Raw genomic sequence first — 22,044 nt, forward strand, 5'->3', positions numbered from 1 at the left:
TTTCGAGTGTACGGTCGGACATAAACTGCGCCCTGTTCGGTTGGTGTTGTATGTTGTGCTTCGGACACGGTAGGCGATGGATGCCTAATTAACCGAATCGATGGTCACTGACTGCATTACTACGGGACTAAAAACGGCCTTGATGGTTGGTGGTTGCTGTGACCGATAACGATCTCTCAAGTACGCCTTTTTTTTTTTTTTTTAAATCCCTTCTACCTCTATAGTGCGGCGTTATCGTTAAGTGTTCTGAGACTATTAATGCAACGTGATCATTTTAATGACACCTTCCCTCGTTTGAGATCTGAGCCGATGACCTACTTACTAGTAGCTGTCAATTAGTTAAACGCCAGAGCACGTTAAACCAACAAATGGTCGGGATTTGGGAGCTGGTGTATTTCATGTTCTGTACAGCGGACGTAGTTTTACATTTAAATGTGTATGCACTTCTCGAGGTGCACAAGGTAATGAGATGCATCCCAGACCTCTATTTGATTCTGCCTCTTCAAAAATGCCAAACGTGCACTTTTTACTGACACTGTCAGTAATATGAATTAAACAATGTGTATATTAGGTATTAAGATAAGGTGTCTTGGACATCAATTGACAGATGATGAAGACATGGTAGGGTTGTGTGTATATATATATAAGCAATGTTTGGATGCGGCTTTAATGTGCATCTACAGATGATATACATTTGTCTTTCTTCCACGCATACTTAATTCCACTCTATACGGCAGAGTTTCGTTAAAATTATAGTAAAACTAGCTAGCCCTGCAGAAAATGAAAATATCCTGTAATGATGCTCTGAGATTAATACTCTGTAGATCTAGATGGACCGGGTAAATGTATTTATATACATAGCCCTTCATCTCAAAAGGCTACATTTCACAAAAGATCAATGATATCCCCGTCTCTAGATTCTCCCATCTGGGAAAGAAAACAACTCAGAGAAAACAAACTATGGGGGTTGAAACCTTGAGAAGGGATCACAGATGGGGTGATCCCCCTTCCATCATGATCAGGATGTTGAGTGGGCAACATTAATCAGATGATGTGATGCTATACAGGGTTATTTTAAACAGCCTAAAAGTCCATTTAATGAAATGAAATGAAATGCTGTTAGTCGACACCTTCAGGGAAGTGGCGCACCTCAGGACAGTTCCTGGGGGGGCGGGCGGCCGTAAAACAGGCCAAAATCCAGATGTCGGGGTGGGGCAGTGTGAGAAACTAGTTGCATACGAGGTGTGTTTAAAAGGTTCCCTCCCATCAAAATAATAATAATAAAAAATTCTACTGTTTGGCCGCCAAGCCAGGCATATACAGTATATGCGAGCATACATCTGTTGTGGTTTACAACAATACTTAACTATATTTACAATGTGGAATATAGCTGGATTAAATAGCGGAGCTTGCGGTCATTGAGAGATGAACACAGTGAGCCGGTTTTGTTCCAGTGATTGAAAGGGACCCACCTATCCAAATATCCTCTTATTTCAAGCGCGTGCCCTCTGCGGGGTTGTGAATATTTGGCCAACAATGCAACACTCGGTGACCTCTGCTTCACAATGATAGTAAGACCCCACATCGAATGATCAAAGCACGAGGTCGCTTTAAAGCTTCTTTATACTCGCACGGACGGCGACCACGCTGACGTCACTGCGGCTTTCCCCCGCGCGTAGTTTGCCTTTATACTCGAGTGCAACCCATGCGCGCAGTTTTGAAAATGTACTGCAGTTCACCTCCAAGTCGGGGGTGTCGCTCCAGCCGGTATTGGCTAGGACACCACAGGGTGGAGTTTCCTCTGCATTTTTTGGCGGTAGCCGTTTTTCCTTTCCTTTCAGTAACAAGGAACAAAGCAGCAATGGCGACCGTGGAACAGTGTCTGCTAGAACAAATGGACCCAGATGACCAGATACGTTTAATTATGCTGCAAAATCGATCGAGAAGGTGGCGGCATAGATGGTACGGAGAACCGAGGGGGCACGCCGAGTACGTCATCACAGCATGTGACTAAAACGGATCAATCACGAGAGATGATCTCCGCGGCGTTCAACGCGCAGCTACAATTTTTGCCGTGCGCACCGCAAGCTACGCAGAGGGGCCGCGCGGGGCAATGCGGGCGTTGGAGTATAAAGAGGCCTTTAAATGATTGGCCGCCACAAGCCAGAAGACGTCGCCATAGCGCCGAGGATCAGAGAAAACCCTTTTTCCATATTTCAATTGAGAAGATGAGTGATCACTGACACGAGCAAAGATTATTTTTACCGTGCTGTGAAAAAATATTGGCCACCTTCTCAAAGTATTTTTTTTTGCACAGTTTCCCTACTTTATTTAAGATAATAAAACATATGGAAAGATCAAATGCAGTTTTTAAAGGATTTATTTTTTAAGGGTCCCCTATTTGCCAAAGCAACTTTTTCTAGTATTTGGGTAATATTGTCTCTTTGGTGCCTCAGTAAAGGCGAAATATGAATTAAAATTGTCCACGCATTCCTGAGTTCCAGATGTTTTTCTGCAGAGAGGCCTGAACTCAAGATAGAATATTCTCCCTTTTTTGGGGGAGAAGGTAAGACCAGCCTTTGTTGTTTTTGGTCAGAAGTTGTTTTGCCTTGGAACTCTGTCATGGATGGCATTTTACCCATTCTCGGCTTTATTGTTGAGTCATGAACAGTGACCTTATGTGAGGCAAAGGAGAAATGCGGTTCTTCAGATGTTGTCCTGGGTTACATTGTAACCTCCTGGATGAGTCGTTGCTCTGCTCTTGGGGTCATTTTTGTAGGTTGGCCGTTCCTGGCAAGGTTCAACTCTGTTCCATGTTTTCTCCGTTTGAAGGTAATGGCTCTCACTGTGGTTCGCCGGAATCCTGTAGCTTTAAAAATGCCTTCGTAAACCTTTCCAGACTGATGGATGTCAATTACTTTATTTCTCGTTTGTTCTTGAATTTCTTTGGACCGTGGCGGTTTGTTGCAGCATTTTGAGCTCTTTTCGCTGACTTCATTTTGTCAAAAAGGTTCTGTTTAAGTGATTTTGTCTTAATCAGGCTTGGGTGAACCAAAATGTGATTAGCCACAGTTAACGGGGGGGGGGGGCATTGCTTTTTCACACACGGCCAGGTAGCTTTGGATAGTTATTTTTCCTGAATGAATAAAACCACCATTTAAAAACCAATTGCTCACTTGGCTTATCTTTGTCTGATATTTACATTGTGGATGTTCTTAAACATTCAAAGTGGGGAAACTATGCTAAAATATAAGAATTTGCCATACGGTACCACTAAGTCAACAAGTGAAATGTATTTTAAGTGCAAGAGTCAGTACTAGGCATGCATCTATTGTTCAAATGTATCTGTTGGATAAAGGACTCAATCAATGGAATGATTTCGTACTTGTCGAACATATGGTTAAGTGCTACACAATAGCAGTCCCTGATCTGGAGACATTGGTACCGCTGCCTATTTCATGTATGATGCTTTTTAGTAAATATGTATTTTCTGATGGTTATCTTGGTGTATCTGTACACTCGTACCTGGTTATTTAATCCTATCGTCTTTGTCTATGCTTGGATAAATAATAAAGCTAATTGATTGGTTGATATGGTTATTTGCTAACCCTCTGCCACGGGATCATAACTTTTGCCAAATGATGTTGTTGAATCTGATCATCAAAATGCAGCGCCGGCAACTCCAGCCACAGCCATTATTCTAATTAATGTGATGTTATCGTAGCTCAGTAAAGGCTGATTTGGAGATGCAGCTCTTGCATTGGATCCTAGTTAATTGCGAATGTGCAGCTAATGTTGTGACGAGTGGGTGTAGTAACTAGTCTGTCTCGCTTTATTATTAAAGCACGAAAACAGAAACAACAACAAAGAGAAACAAATTGTCTGTGGCAAGCTGAAGCTCAAAATATACAAGAGTCTGATCAAAGAGTTCAACAGTAGCGTCTCAGCATTGTGATTTCATTGCTCTGCACACACATGGCTTTTTAAAACATGCTGGATCAGTTTTCTATCATGCAGTTTGTTTAATATTGCCAAAATACTTCAGTTTTATGTTTTGTTGCTATGCTATGTTTTTCTTTGTCCAATCTGAAGCATTTTTTTTTTCTTCTTTTCTCTTGCAGTGAAATTGGACAAGAGTAAATTTGGATTATTTTACCAGTGGGCCTTTGCTCAGAAGTCAAGTCGGGCATCTGTAAGAAGGCTGTGTGCGTTTGTTCCTCACCAGCGAGTCCTTATGCTTGACAGAAGCTGCAGCCCGTGTCTTACAGAATGGGTGGTGTGGGCTTAGAGAGATTTGTATACAAACATCATAACTCTGTGCCCTGCTGTGGTGTTCAAGCCTTTTCCAAAAGAACGCCTCCCGTCGACCTCCCCCAATCTTTGCACTATGTGTATGAAGACGGACTTTAAGCAACAGGGAAAGGAAATTTGAGACTTTCTTTTTTCACCTTAGATCCCTGGTACCGCTCAAACAAAAGCCCCTAGTCGTCATGGAAGTCTCCTTATTTTAATTTTTCAGTTCTAGTCTTCCTGGACTCTTTGTGTGGGATGTCGGAAAAGCCTGATGACAAAATGGTGAAGTTCCTGGCTCCCCCTCCAAAGAGTGGAAACGGTCCCAGCTCTGGCTCAGATTCGATGGTCAACGAATCCCGTCCGACCGAGGTGAGGCGGCGGCATCACACCATGGAGCGTGACCGCTGCAACCCAGAGCACCGCTTCTTGCGCCGCAGCGTAATCAGCGACTCCAATGCCACGGCGTTGGCCCTCCCTTTGCCCAGCAGGATCCCTATACCCGCCGCTCAGCGGAACCAGTCGCGAGAGGCCCCGGCGCAGCGGCAACAGGCCGCCGTTGTTCGCACGCCGCAGGTTGAACAAAGCGCGCCTCGTAAAGAGGAGTCCGCCGAGTCTCTGGAAAGGGGAAAGCGAAAAGACCCGGAAATTGCCAAGGCGAACATCGTGCCTACGCATCAGGCGTCTGCCATCCTACAAGATGTCTGTGACGCGGAGTTGGTGGCGGAGACCCAGTCGTCGCCAGACTTGAGCCAGAGCGAGCTGGACAACTCTGCCGACGCAAAGGTACCGCGCGAAGGAGAGGGGGAGGAAGAGGACAAAGACGCCGCCAAAGCTCGCGCCGAGGCGGAGCAGAGGGAAGCGGAGAAGAAAGTGCAGGAGGACATCGAAGAGGCCGAGACCAAAGCAGTGGGAACATCGCCGGACGGACGGTTCCTCAAGTTCGACATTGAAATTGGACGTGGCTCGTTCAAGACGGTCTACAAGGGCTTAGATACGGAAACCACAGTGGAGGTGGCTTGGTGTGAGTTGCAGGTAAGAAATGATTTCTTTTGCATCTTTAGTTTGTCTCACTTAATATTGTCTCTACAGTTTACCACGGTACTGACATGCTACATTTCAAGTTTACATGACACGATAAACGACTGCGAACTGTCATTTGTTCCAGACCAGGGGAAAATCTGTCATAGATTTATATGATAGATTATATAGAGAGAGAGCACGTCATTTTTAAAAGAAGCTTATTGAAGCGCAGTTTTCAAGTATTTCTTTGTGCCTGTTCTCACTCAGTTCTCTAAATAAGAGAGAAAGCGCGTTTGCTTCAGTCCATTTGTCGCTTTCAGTAAGTTCAAACTGACACACAAAACAAAAGAGAATATTAAACATTGTATTTTGAAACACCAAAATGTTGTATGATTTCATGTAATAAAAGTCCGCTAGCTTTATACTAAGATATTATGTGAAATACGGGCTAACGGAAACTGGCATAGATGTTACTACCTTACAAACCTTCAATCAAATGCTAGTTTTACATGCACGGAGCATCAACACATACAATAAGTAGGCAACAATATTTTCACTGTGGTCTTTGAGGAAAAAAAGCGGGAGAGAGAACGATGAACCACGGTATAGGGTTAGGGTTCATTGTGTCTCACTCACCCTAACCCTGTACAGTGAAACCTCCAACGTCCACCATAATCTCTTCAGTGATGCTAGTGGAGTTCTAATCACAAGTTGAATGTATTTCATGAAATGATACAACTCAATGATCAATTGACTTTTTTTCTAACCACGTCAAAGGCAAAGTTGATGATGACGAGCGACGCCAATGGGGTTAATGTGCAAAAGATTCCATGCTGCTTGCATCCAGTGCTCCCTGATCTTCTGACCATATTTTACGCTCACATTTAAAACCATACATTATGGAGATAGCCATACTCAACTGCTGCCGTTGGCGGCGGGGTAATGGTCTTTGTCCACTGATGAATTGCCAGCCTCTCGGTTTTGCCTCATGGTACGGCTTAATTGTATTCTGTATTTGGAGAGGCTATATTTTTGTACAAAAACCAGACATTGATTTTGTTTTCCTGGCCTCATACAACAATGAACATTTATCCTAGACAAGCCAGTTTTGTGTATTTTGGCATACAGCCGATGCCATTTCTTTTCAGTTACCTGAGTAACATCCGCTGACGTTTCCTCTCGGAGACCACACTCACTCGCATTTCCTTTCGGATTGTTTCACACGATGAGCAGCATAAGAACACCTGCCATTTCCCCCCATGGTGTTCTTCTTTTGGTGCTGATCCATACACACTTGAAGTCACTTCCTCCTGATAGGTAGGAGCAGGATGTTATCCAAATGATTGTACAATGAATGTTCCTGTGACAAAAACATTGCTTACAATGAAGTCATTGGGAAACACCTTGGAGTGGAGCCAGTTTAGAGCGGTTGCACTGATAGCGTACACAATCTGCTCATCATTGCAATTTCCCAATTCCAATGAGGATTTACGAACACTGACACACTTGCACTCCTTTTTGGAACCAAGGAAAGAATGGACAAGGTAATATTGAATGTCATAAATGAAAGTTAGTGCTCCGAAGAAGTCCAAAAGCAATTCAAACTTGGACAAAGTTAGTTTCTTAAATTACTCCTACCCTGAATATAATTAGGAAATTTGTTAAATGGGCACTTCATGTAATGGCTCTCTTTCTTTGTGCCAAGTGCGCGATTGGCTTTCAATTAGATTTCGCCCAATTAGCTGTGGCCAAAGCCAAATATGCTGAACAGATTGAACAAACATTAAAAAACAGTAGCTTTCTGCTGTGTGTCCAGCTGAAGCCGCTCCATGGCCCTGAGCAAAGTTTGACCTCATTCGCCACATGATTGTTGGCTTTTCCTGTCACGCTCTCAGCCTGTCCAACAGCAACACATACATACATAGCAACCTTAGCTTCACATGCACACTTTGGAACAATGTGAAGATTACAGGCACGTGCCCCTCCCCCCTACACAGCACCAGTGGCGCGCATGCTCGTTTGGGCTCAAGCTCTGAATGCTTGTGTGAATGTAAAATGGGTCACATTCCTGACAGAAGAATCTCCTGTGTGAAGCACAGCAGGCTGGCCTGCCAAGGCTTGTTTCGGCCTAGCTGTCCTCCCCCCCATCTTCCTCATGAATGGCCCCAGTTCACGTTTCGTTTTTTTAACTATTTCACACCAAGCAAAGTCAAGGGTTGTTTTTACAGCAATATGCTGTCATCCTTATACACTGATTTAAATACACTGGTACCATGACTCGTGAGTTTAATTTGTTCCGTGACCAAGCCCATAACTCAATTCACTCGTAACAAATTGAAATGCCACTAATCTGTTCCAGCCCTCCCCCCCCAAAAAATTCACATTTTGTTTTTAAACAAAGCTAAATAGTAAACAAACACAAAATGTGACGAAATAAACTGGTTTCATAGTGTGTGATTGCTATTCCTCTGTTGCATGTGTGCCTTTTAAAGGGGCGTGGCCGAGTAAGTGACATCAGGAGCTGGAAACCGGTTGGCTGGTGAAGCTTGCCGCATACCAAAGCAAAGTGACCGAACTGTCACGTGTGGGATTCTACAACTGGGTTTAATACATTTGAATTACAGCGGAATGGCGTCGCAACATTGCATACGTGACGGGCAATCAAAAATGTCGTCATATTAGCTTAAGCAACAAAAATGACAACTTCTTGGTACCAAGCGACATCCGGCCGGCCATTGCCAAGCCAAACCAATACAGTTTGTATGTTGTGTTTTACTATCATACTTAACTATATTTATAATATCTTATGTACCGATGGCAAAAACGCGAGGCACGGGGAGAGTCTCTGGTGCCGCAACGCACGAGTGCAGTCAATGAATGGCGAGAGCATAGCCAACTGTCTTTGAAATAGCCAGTCTCTTTCTTCTCACCTGTTTCCTCTCTTTGTTGTATTATTATGATAGAACAGCAGCAGCCAGGGAAATCCACTTCCTTGACAAGCGCACTTGATTGACGATGTTGTTTGTCGCGTCCGACCGACAAAAAGAGGCGGTGTTCCAAATAAGAGCACCAGGGGTTGCAGTTTTTCTATTACAGCGAGTGGATATGTGTGATTTTTGGATTGTTATTGCTGATGTGGAAGTATTAATTCTGGGTATATTGTTTGCTTTGTTTTATTTTTACAAATATGAAGGTTTACACATCCCCAGAATCTGGTGGCATACAACCTCAATTTATTTGGCAATGTCACTCTTGAACAAAAATATCGTTTCCACAGAATAGGTTGTAATCCCACATAATTTGTTATTTAAAAAAGGAATATTTTCAATGACCTTAAAAATAGCATCAATGCCACAGAAAAGTATTTGGTTTTAAAGTTATTTCAAGCATGTATTTTTGTCTACTTGTGATTTGTGGCAATTTTCCTGTCTTCTGCGCGTTGTGGTTAAGATGTATCTGTCATCATCCCCCACTTGAAATATGTGCTGCTAAACCTATTCTTTTGTACATGAGCCATCCTGAATCACTCTCACTCATAGCGTCTCTCGGTATACATCTGTGCATTGAGTGATAAGTCGCAATGCATATTAGGTACCATTTCATGTGAGCAGATACCTTTGTGATGAACTGCTACAAATGTAGGGAAACTGCAACATAAAAAAAAAAAAAAAGCCAAATTTTGCTCATTTGTGTTTTATTATGGCATGATAAAATCACTCAACTGATTGTGTTAATTGTTTTAATTGTAAGTTTAATCATAAGCAGGTGTGTATCATGTGCAAGCTCGGCCTATTCTGAACATACAAGCAAACATGACATTCAAAATGCCTGTGGTTGTTCTGATTATTTTCATTTACTGGAAACGTTCCAGTTGCACATGTGAAGCTAAAATCCTCTCACATGATTGTTAAAGCTGTCCCGTGATCACACACCCACGTTCTTGTTTTTCCATCTTTACACATCCCTCGGGGCTATTTATTCAATGTACATCTTAATGTACGACTTGACAAGCTTTATGTTGACTGTGGAAAACGTACACCCGGTTATTGAGTTTTAAAGACTTAAAAAGCTAGGCGCTCATCTAATTTGCTCGTTGCTTCGGTTCTTGTTGAAGCCTTAGTCCGTGAAGCAGAAACGAATCGGCTTGAGCTGTTCCCTAGGAGTTTGGTGCCAGATGGAAGCAGTGGCCTAGCGATTGTATGCTAATTCAACAAGTCTGACAGGTTTTGCTTCCGTCGATCCTTTGGAATTGTCTTTAACAAACGGTCAAAGAGCAGCAGGCGTGTGAGTGTTTCATGCTTATTAAACATGACGACACTGAAAATGTCTCTTGTGTACAAAGACTCCAAAGGGAGAACCACAGGAATGAATTTAACACTTGAATCGCCTCAGTAAACGCCGGTTGACAGGAGTAATGTAAAGCATTTTAAAGGCCTACTTACTGGAAAGGAATATGGCACTTGTCAACCGACGTCTTGCATTCAAAACTGTTGCAAACACCTATTTTGAGAGAAGGGTTCTTGACCTCCGCCCTTTTTAGCTCCCACTATTTTGTTTTGGACTTCACATTGCAGGCACGCTTTTACAGTAAGTAGGTCACATCAGTCAGTAGGAGGAATAGAATTTAGGGGACTCCCGATTCCATCTTCATCTATGTCGTCTTCCAGTTGCTCCCTTCCCACCTGTTTCCTCACCAGCTCTACCCAATGCCGAACATTCAGAAATGAGCGAGAGAGCCCCAGGCATCCACCCCAGAGGCTTTCATGGCCACCTGTCCAGCTGGTTGCTCACGTCCGTCCAAGAGTTGTATTACGCAGTATCTGGCATTTGTTTTGTCTGAAATACCAAACTAATGGAAGGTTAAAATAATCCCTTTGTATGACTGTCACCAGCTGAAAACATGAACTGTACAGGAAAGGTTTTAAGTAATATATTAAAAAAAATGTCCATACAAGTCCAGAAATAGTATACTCACTTTCAACATTTAGGCTTAAAAACTATAACACACACACTGTAGTCTTTAATTTCGAATGACAAAGTCATAATGTGATGAAGAATGACTCAAGATGCAGCTGGGCCCAGCGCTATTTTTATTTTATGATGTGATGAAACCCAGCGGTGGACAGTCATTCCTACAATTACTTCTTCTCAACAATGTGTTCTCTTCACTTGTTAGCGCCTTTCAAAAGGTGCTTTTATTTGTTTTTGCCCAATGAGATTTCAGCCTCCGTGTGCTGCCATGCCATTCTAATCTGCTCAAGGCCAGAGAGCAGGCCAATATTGCTACGTCAAAAGCAGAAATTTGTTACGGCCAACTTTGACTAGCCAGAATGTCTATCGCCATCTGCTCACATTGATACATTTAATATTCAGCGTCTCTGATGAGTATGTAATGTATATTTGTATTTCGTCATGCTATTATATAAACGGATTTTTGAACTGCTCCGGATTGTTTACATGGCACAATTGTATACTGTTTTAAGCGTTTGGTTTGTAGAATTGCGACGTGATAGTTGCGGATGAAGTTGGGTAAATCTCCACTGAAGGCCGGTCGAAACCATTTGACCCAAGTTTCAAACATGTGCTGGAGAACCACGTTTCCTTCTTCACGTGTGGTGCTGACCACTTTCATTTTTGTTTTTATAAAAATCCAAATGTATTGATGTTACATGTTTGAGCATTAAAAATGTTCAAACATATTAAGGGTTATGTATAAAGGGCGGGGAATAAGGGGAAGACAAAATCTGACACTTGATTGTATTGTAAGGCCTGGCGTATGTTGTTGACGTTGAAGGCGTGCTTGCCCCATGATAAGCAGACGCCATTTCATGGTGTCAATTGTGAAATGGCTGTGATTTGTCATGTTGTCGTTTGACTGTTTGACTAACCGTTAGACTCATCTTTAAACCTCATCACTACGTGTCATCCACGACAACGTTGCACACAAGCAATCACTGAGGAACATAACTTTTATTTAACCCATCGTCTGAGCCAGAACCCAACTCTTGCTACCCCGAGGGCTTCGTCCTAGCCCTCAGTGTCAACCTCAGAGCAAAGGACCTGACACAGCCAGCCCTCAGCATGATCCGTTTTGCTCACTCCATCTATTTTTAGGGGTTGTTGGGTTATTTATGATGGTCTTTGCCTAGAAGCATTTTCTGCTCTGCTGTACTGCTCTACTGGGGTTGACTCTCTTCAGAAAGTACTTACAGTTAGCTGTAAGTAGAACAAATCAATTTGTAGCCCGGATAATGTTACCGTATATGTGGCGAAAGTTTTCAATTCACTTGTCTTCGGTTAGGCTGCTGCCATGTGATACAGCCAACGACCAACCCGCCCGTCCGTGCTCATCCACGAGCCCAAGCCCATCCACTCATCTTTCCTCTTTTTGTGAATTTTTGAATCTATTGAATAACTGAAGTTTATTTTTACATCCATCGATACTCCTGTTTGGCTACTTTGGTTCATTCACTGCTTCAGTCACAATCAAAGCTTTAGTTTTCAATAGTATTACCAACTTAAGTCACAAACGAGGTGCTTCAAAAAAGGTTCCAAGACCGGTTTCACAAAAGACATATTTCAAATCCGAACTGCAGGTTTTTGCACGCATTTTCCTAGCCTTGTCTGCCACGTGTTTTCTTTTGGAATCCTCCGCAGCTCTGGGTCAACGCCATCTTGAGGTCTTCAAAACCGGTCCCTTTGATGGCCCGCTTCAGCTCGGGAAAGGGGGGGAATCGCAAGAGGGAGATTGCTCCGGCACGGCGAGAAATTGTTGGATTGTTAACAGGCATGTTCTGCCTCAACTTTTCTCGCGCACTGAACGAAGCAAATGCCGCAGGATCTGATGATTGTCTGGCCCACATTAAGGGGGAAAACTTGTGTGTAAGATTAGCTAACGATGTTTACGTTACCTAATGTGGGCTATCGTAGATGTGCTGTTGTGTAAGCCAGTTCTGCTTTGCTGTAGACACATTGCAGTTAATCTTTTTTATAAGTTCGGACATCATCTCTTTCACACCAACTTATTTCTAAGCGAGTCTGCAGTAACATTAGTCCAAGTGGAGAGAAACGCTGACTGCGAAGCTTTGAGGCAGAGATTTTGGTTGAACTTTTTTGATAATCCAATTGGAGTTATCAGCCCTGCAGGGAGTACAGAAAAGTAGCACAGCACTCAAATTTACTGCGCTAATGTTTCTTAACCACGGGACAATTGCTTCCAATAGGTCAACAATGGCTAAACCTTTTGCCAATGGAAGGCTCGTTACCGACCACGAGCATGTTTTCGTGAACCTGACATTACCACAGCTTTGTGGCTCATTAGACAGTAATATAAGCTTGGGGCTTGGTGAGGTTTTGTTTATAGGCGTCTGTAAAAGTGCACCGTTAGTAGAAAGGCGACCATTAATGGTCGAGGTTGGTATTTGTTGGGCTTCATGTAGGAACCCTGAGCCTGTGTGCGCTGTGGATGTTTGACATGGCTGTCATCACGTGGTGTGCAAAAAGAGGAAGGACTGCACCGCATCGCCACCAGATAAACACTCTAGAAAGTAGGTCAGTGGGTCTGGGTGCATATTTGAATTAGTGTCATCTCTGACTTGTCAATTTCATAGTAGTTGTGTACCATGGACATTCCAAACATTCAGCTTTGAAAAAACCCAAATGACTGCAATCAAATACCATACGCTATCAGTCACAATCCCAAGTTTTGTGTTTCTCGTGCATGCATATACAGGTCAGAACTCATTCTTCTCTCAACGGTGGGTTGAATTTCCTGGACAGTTTGGCCGGGGGGGGGGGGGGTTTGGGAGTGGGGATTCAGTGGGCCAGTCTTACTGGACTCGCGTTCCTCAAACTAAAGTTCTGCACGTTGTAAATGTAGGTCACACCGGGACTTACTCGGGAAATTTGAGAAGGGCGGTTGTACGCGTTCCAGATTTTTGGTGTACTGCCGACTCTGCGTCCGATGGACAGTAATATTTTTGGTTCCCATTCCTGACAAGTTTACAAGCGTCACTGAAGCTATTAAGCTTTATCAAGCCCATTTGCTCACACAATATTTTCTTTTCGTCCCTCGCTTTGTCATGGATAGCTGTGTCTAAACGAGGTCTGAAGCTTCTTGGGAGCTCTGCCATACTATATCTTTTCACGCCCTACCATCATTTTTGCTGTGGAAATAACTTGCATTCCAGAGCTTTAACTCTGGATCCAAAGGATATTTTAAAGGCTCGCATTTTTATCTATCTATTATTTTTTTACACTCTTGTCCAGTTCTTAGAAATCCTGTGTGTTACTGCTCTCATTTTGGTTTGTTTGGAATCCTTGACTAAACCAAAAATGCATTTTATTGAAATGTTTTTTGTTTTTCTGTGTGTGTGTGCGCGCACAATAGCCACAGCCATGTTCACTCACATGTTTGATTGATGATGTGAGGTTCTGTGCGCTTATGTCAACCTACACTATTCACAAAATGTTTGGGATATTTGGGCTGAAATTTCAGGATGAACCTAAAATGCTGATTCCCTGCTTTTCACTGCTTTAGTACTTTTTGCACAACTTGCTTTTCTGTAACAAGGAACTGAACGGCAGAATTCAGAAGCCCCAGAAAGTGTATTTCAAACTCGTAGCCCTTCGCATGAATAAGTACGCAAGAAGTATCTCTTTTTCAAAAAGGTTTGGCGAGTACAACCTCGCTCCGACTCGTATGATATTTGTTTTTTGTGTTTTTGTTCAAATGAACAACAGTAATCGTTGGATGGAATATTTGTTTCTAACAATATTTGTGAGCGTTCTTTCTGCGACTTTCCCAGCCTCTCTACGTCTCTCTTGCAACCGCTGACACTCGGTGACACGCTCAGCTCAGTGGGCATTTCCCCTTTTTGAATGTTCCGATTAAACATTCAGTTTGAAGCCTTGCAAAAGCGGGCACTGAGCTTGGAGTGTCAGCGTGTCATCAGCAGATCGCAACAGAGAGACTGGAAGAGTCACAGAAAGGGATGGAAGTGGACGTCCTTGAACATGTTCACGGATCAAACGCCTGTTGTGAATGTTGCCATTGTTTTGCTTTACCATGCCATGCGATTAAAAATGTGCATAAACACTGGTGAAATGTTGATAATAGAACAGCGGCTTTAATGAATATTCCATCCCAAGCGCCTTGGTACAACTGGCTTGATGAATGAATTGTCTTAATTGCCTTGGGTCAAATCTTCCAACGCTTTCTTTTTGACTCCCGCAGGACCGAAAACTGTCAAAGACGGAGCGGCAGCGCTTTAAGGAGGAAGCGGGGATGTTAAAGGGATTGCAACATCCTAACATTGTCCGCTTCTACGACTCCTGGGAGGGACCCTCCAAGGGCAAGAAATGCATTGTTCTGGTTACTGAACTCATGACTTCTGGAACACTCAAAACGTATGTACACACACAAACTTTCCTTAGCGTTAATAACATACATGATCACAGACTAAAACTAGGTCTGGTGCACGTGTTTTTTTTCTCACACACAATAAATACAATGGACATTTTGTACAAGCCGAACATATTTGAAGTGAAGACGATTTCTCTCACAGGTATCTGAAGAGGTTCAAGGTGATGAAGATTAAAGTGCTGCGGAGCTGGTGTCGCCAGATCCTCAAGGGGCTCCATTTCCTCCATACCCGTGCACCGCCCATCATCCACCGGGACCTGAAATGCGACAACATTTTCATCACAGGCCCAACGGGATCTGTTAAGATTGGAGACCTCGGACTGGCCACACTAAAGCGCGCATCCTTCGCCAAGAGTGTTATAGGTATGACCCCGACATCATTTCTACCTACTTTTGCTTCTGTCGCTGTGGGGGCAGCTCTTGTTTCTGGGGTCATGAAATGTTGTTATACTGAAAATGGTGTCTAATGGGGGGGTCTTTTGACCTGACGACTTATTGTTTTTGACGATGTGGTTCAAAAACAGACCACAGCGTTTCAGCTGTCTCTCAAACCACAGCTCAATTGGAGGCCAATTACTGTGGTAATCTTAAATAGATCACCACAGGGATTTCACTCTTTGTCCATTCAAGTATCGGTCATTGTACAGAATACTTCGATGTTTATCCAAAAGAAAGTTTTTTTCCCAGGCACCTACTGAATGTAAGTAGCGCCTAATATTCTTCTGTTGTTAGACAATAATATTACCATAATAGTTGTTATGCCTTCTTGCAGGCTAACCTGGCCATGGCTAAAGGTATGGCCGTTGCTTCTGTCTTAGACTGACTGACTGACTGGTCTTGTTCTGTGGTTTGGAAATATGTGGTCTGTTTGCCAATCAGGCTCATCATGTTTAACAAATCTGTCTTTATCGGTTTGCCTCAACAGGTTTCCCAACTAGCGTTTGTCTTGTCTTTTAAAAATATTCCAGGACTGCCGATTGTTTTTTTTCTGTCATTCGTATTCCAGGGAGCTCTCCCCCACTTTCTCTCTTGTTAGCCTTTTGCTTAAAATGTAGGCTCTAGCTACAGCTGTGCCCCATTCTGCTGTTTGGAATAAATAGGGTACTGCTGGTCAATGAAGAAAAGTATGAACTGTTATGGGCCTGGTAAGTCTTGACAGTGTGCTGGAACACACATCAATTTGAACAACCCAAAAATGCATTCAATGAAGTCAATGAGTTTTTCTGTGTATGACCTAAGATTGAGGGTGAACTGTTAATAACTAGGAGCTGATGTTCAGAGACCCATTGCTGAGAACAGTAACTAGCTATGGGAGATGCTTCTCTCAGCCTTGACCATAAATAACGTGTTTCATCTGCAGTTTGAGTACAGCTGGTAAGTCAGACTTCAATAGGTAAGGTAAGATAAGGTAAGGAATAAAATGCCACGTGCGTGTGGTTTGAAGGTACACTCTTGACAGAAGTTATTTCCATAGCTAGTTGTTTTTCAAACATGGCCTTGGAACAAATTCTATTTTGGGTCAACCGCTTGATTCCAAATATTGCTTCAAATAGGGCATTTCACTGGCGCTTTGGCGTTCTGCTCATCAGTTACCTCCAACACATTTTCCTGTTCCAAAATTGAAGGTCCTACACAGACAAACATGTGCCCTCTACTCTACAGTCTAACTGAGTTCAGCTTTTCCCTCCTTTTTTTGTTTTTTCTCTTTTTTGCCTTCCTTCCCCCTTTTTCTCTCTCCTCTTTCTTCCAACTTCCACCTCGCAGGGTCTACCTCAGGAGATGTCGCCGGGCTGGTCACTCTTCTCATCCTCCTCTTCCTCAACCCAACACGGGTTAGAGGAGCAGAGAAGGGGCAGTGGGCTAAGAAGCCCACTCTGTCAGTAAGGAAGAGAGTTCTGAATAGTTGTTTTGATTTAAGGTACCCCTGAGTTCATGGCGCCTGAGATGTATGAGGAGAAGTACGACGAGTCAGTGGATGTGTATGCCTTTGGAATGTGCATGCTGGAGATGGCCACCTCAGAGTACCCTTACTCAGAGTGCCAGAATGCTGCACAGATCTACCGCAGAGTGACCAGCGTAAGTCTTTTTTCCCCCCAAAAAAAAAAAAAAAAAAAAATATCTATAGATTTTTTTTTTTTTTTTTAAGTGCTCCGTCTCTCCCCCTGTGCCCCGCCTTCTTCCCATGTGCCGAGAAGGCAAATGTCCCATTCTGGAATCATTGTCTTTTCACAACCAAGATTGTTTTTTTACATTTGAAACTTTCTTTTGTATCTCATCTCTCAGCTGAAGTGAATTGTGATGCGGTATCTTTTAAGACGAATAAACATTCCAGAGTTTGAGTGACTCACAAACCTGTGTACGTCCTAGAGAAGCCAACGAGCCCTTGGCTTGTTTTTCCCCCTCTGAACTCATTCACTGCCATGTTTATATTTAACTGGAATCCAACTTCTACTGCCACTGACCAATGTATTTGTCAAGTACGTTTTTCATTGGGTAGGTGTGGAAGAGGGTCTTGCCCAGTTCGCCAGTGAAATTGAAGCTTCTACAAAAATGTAATGACCAACAGACACCTGTAGATGGCAACAGTGCATCACTTTGAATTTGAGGGTAGCACAGCTTTTGAGTTGAAATTAAAGATTACAGGGTGTATCTGAAATGTCCCGATTATAAATGGGGGGGGGGGGGGGGGGGGGGGGGGGTGCCAACGTGTAAAGTCGGACTAGTTTAGGCATCTCATCATTTAGGTGAATCCTCGGGTGCCGAATCACAAGTATGCGGCGTTCCACTGTATGTGTTACGGTTGTCAGAGAAGATGGCGCAATTCGTGGAGTGAATGGCGAACGCTATGTAAAAAAGCCACTCTTTGAGACATTTAAGTCTGTGTCGCTCACAGTGCGTATCTTGGTTTTTTTTTCTTCTGAAAAACATAATTATGCCACCAAAAGTCATTTCTCAGTCTTGTTTTTGTTGTTTTGTAGTTTGAGGTGTCACAAAAGCAAAAAAAAAAAGTTTCAAAGTCACTGTTCTGCTAAACAAGTTTCTTTTCACACAAAGCTCGTTCTCTTTATTTGGTCAGAAATCCGAGGTTTGGTGAAACCAGCCCATGTTCTACTGGTGTTTACTAAAGAACGGAAAAAGCTACAAACAAACTCCCTCCCCCCAACCCCCACCCCCGGTGAAAGAAGAGAGTCGTCTAGTCTTTTGCTAGGTTTGGTTCTTATATTGTCACAGAACACAGTCTTGAGTCTTTAAAGATGAGCCAAAATGCTCTTAAACGCCTGGCTATATGGGGAAACTCTGCTTTGTAAACGTCTGGCAGTGAATGAGTTAATAGTTGTGTGTTGGAAAAGTATGCAGACTTTTGGCATGGATAACTGATAAGAGGCTGAACCCTTTTCAACGTGAGGCAAACACTGTTTTGTTAAGTACCGATGACTAATCTTCCGGTTGGCAGCATTACTGAAAAGTAGTAACAGCCGAAGAATTTAAGATGTCATATTTCAGTCCCATGATTCACACGATAACCTAGGAAATATGCCTGGTCCTCAATTTATTGTTGGCAGTATCTGAAAGTAAAACGAGTTGAAAAGGCTTCGGGGAATCAAAGACAGCTTAGTCACTCGAGAAACAAAGTCTCGTGTTGCTGCACCCACATTTAGGTGGCGGCTAGTGTTACATTTGTCTTGCTCTTGCCTGAGGAGATGGAGCTCATTGTTCCATTCACCGATTTCAAGTTGATCAACTCCGGCCGGGCACTATTCTGCTACCATGAACTTAATTTTTGCATCAACTTGTGCTCGATAATGACGCTGCTCACTGTTGTGCAGTTGTTAGAATCAGGTATAGACTATTTTTAACCATAAAACAACTGGGAGAGCAAAAAAAAAACAGTAGTGTGCTCCTTGATCATCAGGTTAATTTATAAATAGCCCTGAACTGTTTGTATAACGCTGGTAACGGAAGGCCAATCAATCAAACTGTTACTGTTCAAATATAACCTCGTTGGCCTGGCCCTAGATAATTATCTAGAGGTACAAAGGGGTTCCAAGAAAAGCTATGGGGTAGTCTCCTAGATTAGAAGAAGTTCATTGAGGGAGACTGATTCTCATTCAATGTTCTGTGTTTCCTGTAGGGCGTGAAGCCGGGCAGCTTCGACAAAGTAGCCATTCCTGAGGTGAAAGAGATCATCGAGGGGTGTATTCGCCAGAACAAGGATGAGAGGTGTCACATTAAAGAAGAGCACGCAACGCAACGTTTAGAGTGGACAAGCTCTCTCTCTAAACTACGGTCCACATCGGCTTCTTACATTCACATCTTTTCTCGTGTATTTAGGTACTCGATCAAGGACCTTCTGAACCACGCCTTCTTCCAGGAGGACACGGGTGTGCGTGTGGAGCTGGCTGAAGAGGACGATGGAGAGATGGAAGCGATCAAGTTGTGGCTGAGAATTGAGGACATCAAGAAGCTAAAGGGAAAGTACAAAGACAACGAAGCGATCGAGTTTTCCTTCGACCTTACCAAGGACGTCCCGGATGACGTCGCTCAGGAAATGGTGAATTTGACTGTTGTTACTAATCTAACTCGGCAATTATCTTTACCGAGGTTGACTGTGTGTCTGCTCTAGGTTGAGTCTGGGTACGTGTGCGAAGGTGACCACAAGACTATTGCAAAGGCCATCAAGGACAGAGTGTCTCTCATCAGTCGTAAGAGAGCACAACGACAGCAGGTTGGTTTTTGAACACCGTTTTTTCTTTACACATTTTCTCACAAGAGTCACAGCTCAAATACCTAGTGAGGGATTGTAATACTTTTGCTGCCGATTGCCTTCAAAGGTGAGAGAAGATCAGGAGAAGAGAATCATTGAAGAAGAACAACAACAGGGTCCGATACAAACAGTCCAGCAACCGAGCCACCCGCCCAGCAAAGAGGCGCCCGTGTCCCAGTCGGTGCCGCAGCCAGCCGCCTATGTTCCTGCTCCGCAAGCCAACCAACACGGCTTACCCATCCCAGCTGCGTCTCAGCAGAGCCTTGCCAGCGCTCCCTACAACACTTCTCAACCCACCCAGCTGACGGGCTTGACACAGGGGGTCTCTTATGTCCCCCAGTCGACTGGGCAAGTCCCTGTTCAAAGTCCGAGTTTGGCTGCCAGTCATCCGGAGTCAGAGGAGCCCGAGGCTGACCAGCATCAGCACAGTGTCGGAGGTGTGTATCGCAAATGAGTATGTTACACTGTAGAGGTGTGCGGTATATGCGATAAGACAGAATGTGTGTGTATATGAATTTTAGGCCATCGCACAATCAATCAATTGTTTTTCTGTGTCTCACAGTCCCTCACGTAGGCGACAGAGCATCTGGTTCGTCTGCGCTCGCCGAAGCTCAGCCCGCTCAGCCCGGAATGTCCTACTGCGCCCCTCCCAGTCAACAGCTTCACCCCCAAGTGGCATGCCCTCAGACACAAAATGACCAAATGCAACAGCAGCATGTGTCAATGGTGAGTCATTTTCCAAATAGGCTCTGTTCCACTGATGGTGAAGCACAAGCACCGATCCATATCTATTTTTGTATTCCTGTCCCTTTTTTCCCCCCCGTGTGTGGACTGTGTCGCTGCTAAATCAGTGTTCCGCACCTGTTCAACCAGCTGCATTTCACCATGCAGCCGCATAAACTTGAATTCTTACCCCTCTCTCATGAGTGAACAGAGCTTCTAATTCATGCTCATCTTTTCTCTCTTTTGGGTTACAGGTTCAAGCCCAGATGCCAGGTGTCCAGGCAGAACTTGTCCCCACTCTTCCCACCAGCCAGTCTCTCCCAGTGGCACCGCAGCAGGTATACAAAGGCTGTATATACTAATTTCATTCTGGGTAGTCTTAACACCAAGTTGAGAAGAAAAGCATTCAATAATAGCCTGCGAGTAACACACTCAGCAGTCATATTATACCAGCACTCCATTGCACCAATAGGAAGTTGTCATAAGTACGTCCATATAACTCCAGAAAGCGGGGGTCCGCTTTTGCTGCTCTTGCTTTTCTGGTGAATGTTACATTAACGATTCAAGCCGCTGTGCGCTGCGCCGGGTGGCAGTGATTGAGCAGGGTCTTCGTTTGCTTTCTTTTTTCTTTTCTTTCATTTTTCAACTTTCCCACGCTTACCCTGTCTTATGTTTTGTTTCTTATAGTATGGAGTATACTACCAACCATCACTTCCCCCTAAGGTACATAAAATGTCCCATTTTCCTTCATTTTTTTTGTGGATACCTTTAACTGATGTTTGGTGCCCTTTTTTTTTTTTTGTTTGTTTTTTTTTTTTTTTTGGGGGGGGGCTTTCCATGAAACCATTTACAGTCTCGAAATACAGGTTTTAAAATCGGGTAACTGTGAATGTACACAAAAACCTGTATACCTGTTGAATGTCCAGGATCGTTGACAAACTATTCTGATTTGAGTACTGTGTTTATAAAAACAGGTAAGTGCGGTCAATGTGGCTTCTGCATATAAAGCTTTAATTTTCAAGGAATCAAACGTTTGAGAAAGTAGCAGCGAGGGAGTGACATCCCTAATTCATCCCTGATATCTTTTGGGCTCGCAGATTCCCACCCAGCAGCAGGTGATAATGCCTCCATCCTCTCAGTCGTCCCCTCCACCACCACCACCACCACAGCAGCCGCAAGAGCAGCAGCCACCGGAGAACAACACGGTCCTTCAAGGCTCCTCTCTACCGCAGGCACAGGCTGGAACTCAACCGTTGCAGGTCAGAGTGTTGACATTATGCATTCATTCATTCACACCTCATTCTGCTCCATATATTCCTCTCACTCTATTTTTTGTTTGTGCGCTTCTCTGGGTATACAATTGTCATTACCATGGCTATCCTATTTTTGGTTTTTCTCCTCCTTGTTTGTCATCTCCGCACGCTGCTCGCTACCTTCATGACTGTTAGTCTTGGGCCAGTAGTCCAAATTCTTTCATCCTGTCTCCACCACCCAACGGAGAGCACCTATTCTTCCTCTATCAGGCGTCTTGCCCCTCTGCACTGCAGGTACTCCGGTGCATTAAGTCAAAGTGTGTGATTGGGCGAGTCTAAAAAAACCATAACCGATCACAAAAGGGAGGAATGTGTCTATTTAAATGACCTGTTCATTTACTGTATATACTTGTGTACTTAATTGCTCAAAAATGTATATTTACAATCAATAATGTATCTTTATTCATCTATTTATGCATAGACAGAACAAATGATAAATGGTCTTCTATTACAGTAATTAATTTACCCACTTTTTGTGACATTTTTGTTTGTTGGTGTTCCATGAG

At 43.5% G+C, this 22,044-nt stretch overlaps 1 protein-coding gene across 7 annotated transcripts in view; it reads left to right on the top strand.

The window, feature by feature from the left end:
• Positions 1-22,044, top strand: part of LOC133477627 (serine/threonine-protein kinase WNK1-like) — a 36,599-nt gene that overhangs the window by 964 nt on the left and 13,591 nt on the right. For 4 of the 7 annotated variants that reach the window (XM_061772567.1, XM_061772566.1, XM_061772573.1 and 1 more), the window contains exons 2-14: positions 4,122-5,325; positions 14,549-14,721; positions 14,880-15,100; positions 16,656-16,813; positions 18,870-18,958; positions 19,070-19,289; positions 19,362-19,463; positions 19,570-19,939; positions 20,065-20,228; positions 20,480-20,563; positions 20,913-20,948; positions 21,323-21,484; positions 21,674-21,772. In XM_061772567.1, the coding sequence (XP_061628551.1) occupies positions 4,549-5,325; positions 14,549-14,721; positions 14,880-15,100; positions 16,656-16,813; positions 18,870-18,958; positions 19,070-19,289; positions 19,362-19,463; positions 19,570-19,939; positions 20,065-20,228; positions 20,480-20,563; positions 20,913-20,948; positions 21,323-21,484; positions 21,674-21,772 (2,655 nt within the window). In that variant the 5' untranslated portion in view covers positions 4,122-4,548. Of the gene's footprint in view, positions 1-14; positions 181-4,121; positions 5,326-14,548; positions 14,722-14,879; positions 15,101-16,655; positions 16,814-18,869; positions 18,959-19,069; positions 19,290-19,361; positions 19,464-19,569; positions 19,940-20,064; positions 20,229-20,479; positions 20,564-20,912; positions 20,949-21,322; positions 21,485-21,673; positions 21,773-22,044 lie in introns of those variants that run through there. The other 3 variants (XM_061772568.1, XM_061772572.1, XM_061772570.1) reach the window with 3 other exon arrangements.

This window comes from Phyllopteryx taeniolatus, chromosome 5 (assembly GCF_024500385.1).
Source record: "Phyllopteryx taeniolatus isolate TA_2022b chromosome 5, UOR_Ptae_1.2, whole genome shotgun sequence".
In the NCBI taxonomy this organism is placed as follows: Eukaryota; Metazoa; Chordata; class Actinopteri; order Syngnathiformes; family Syngnathidae; genus Phyllopteryx; species Phyllopteryx taeniolatus.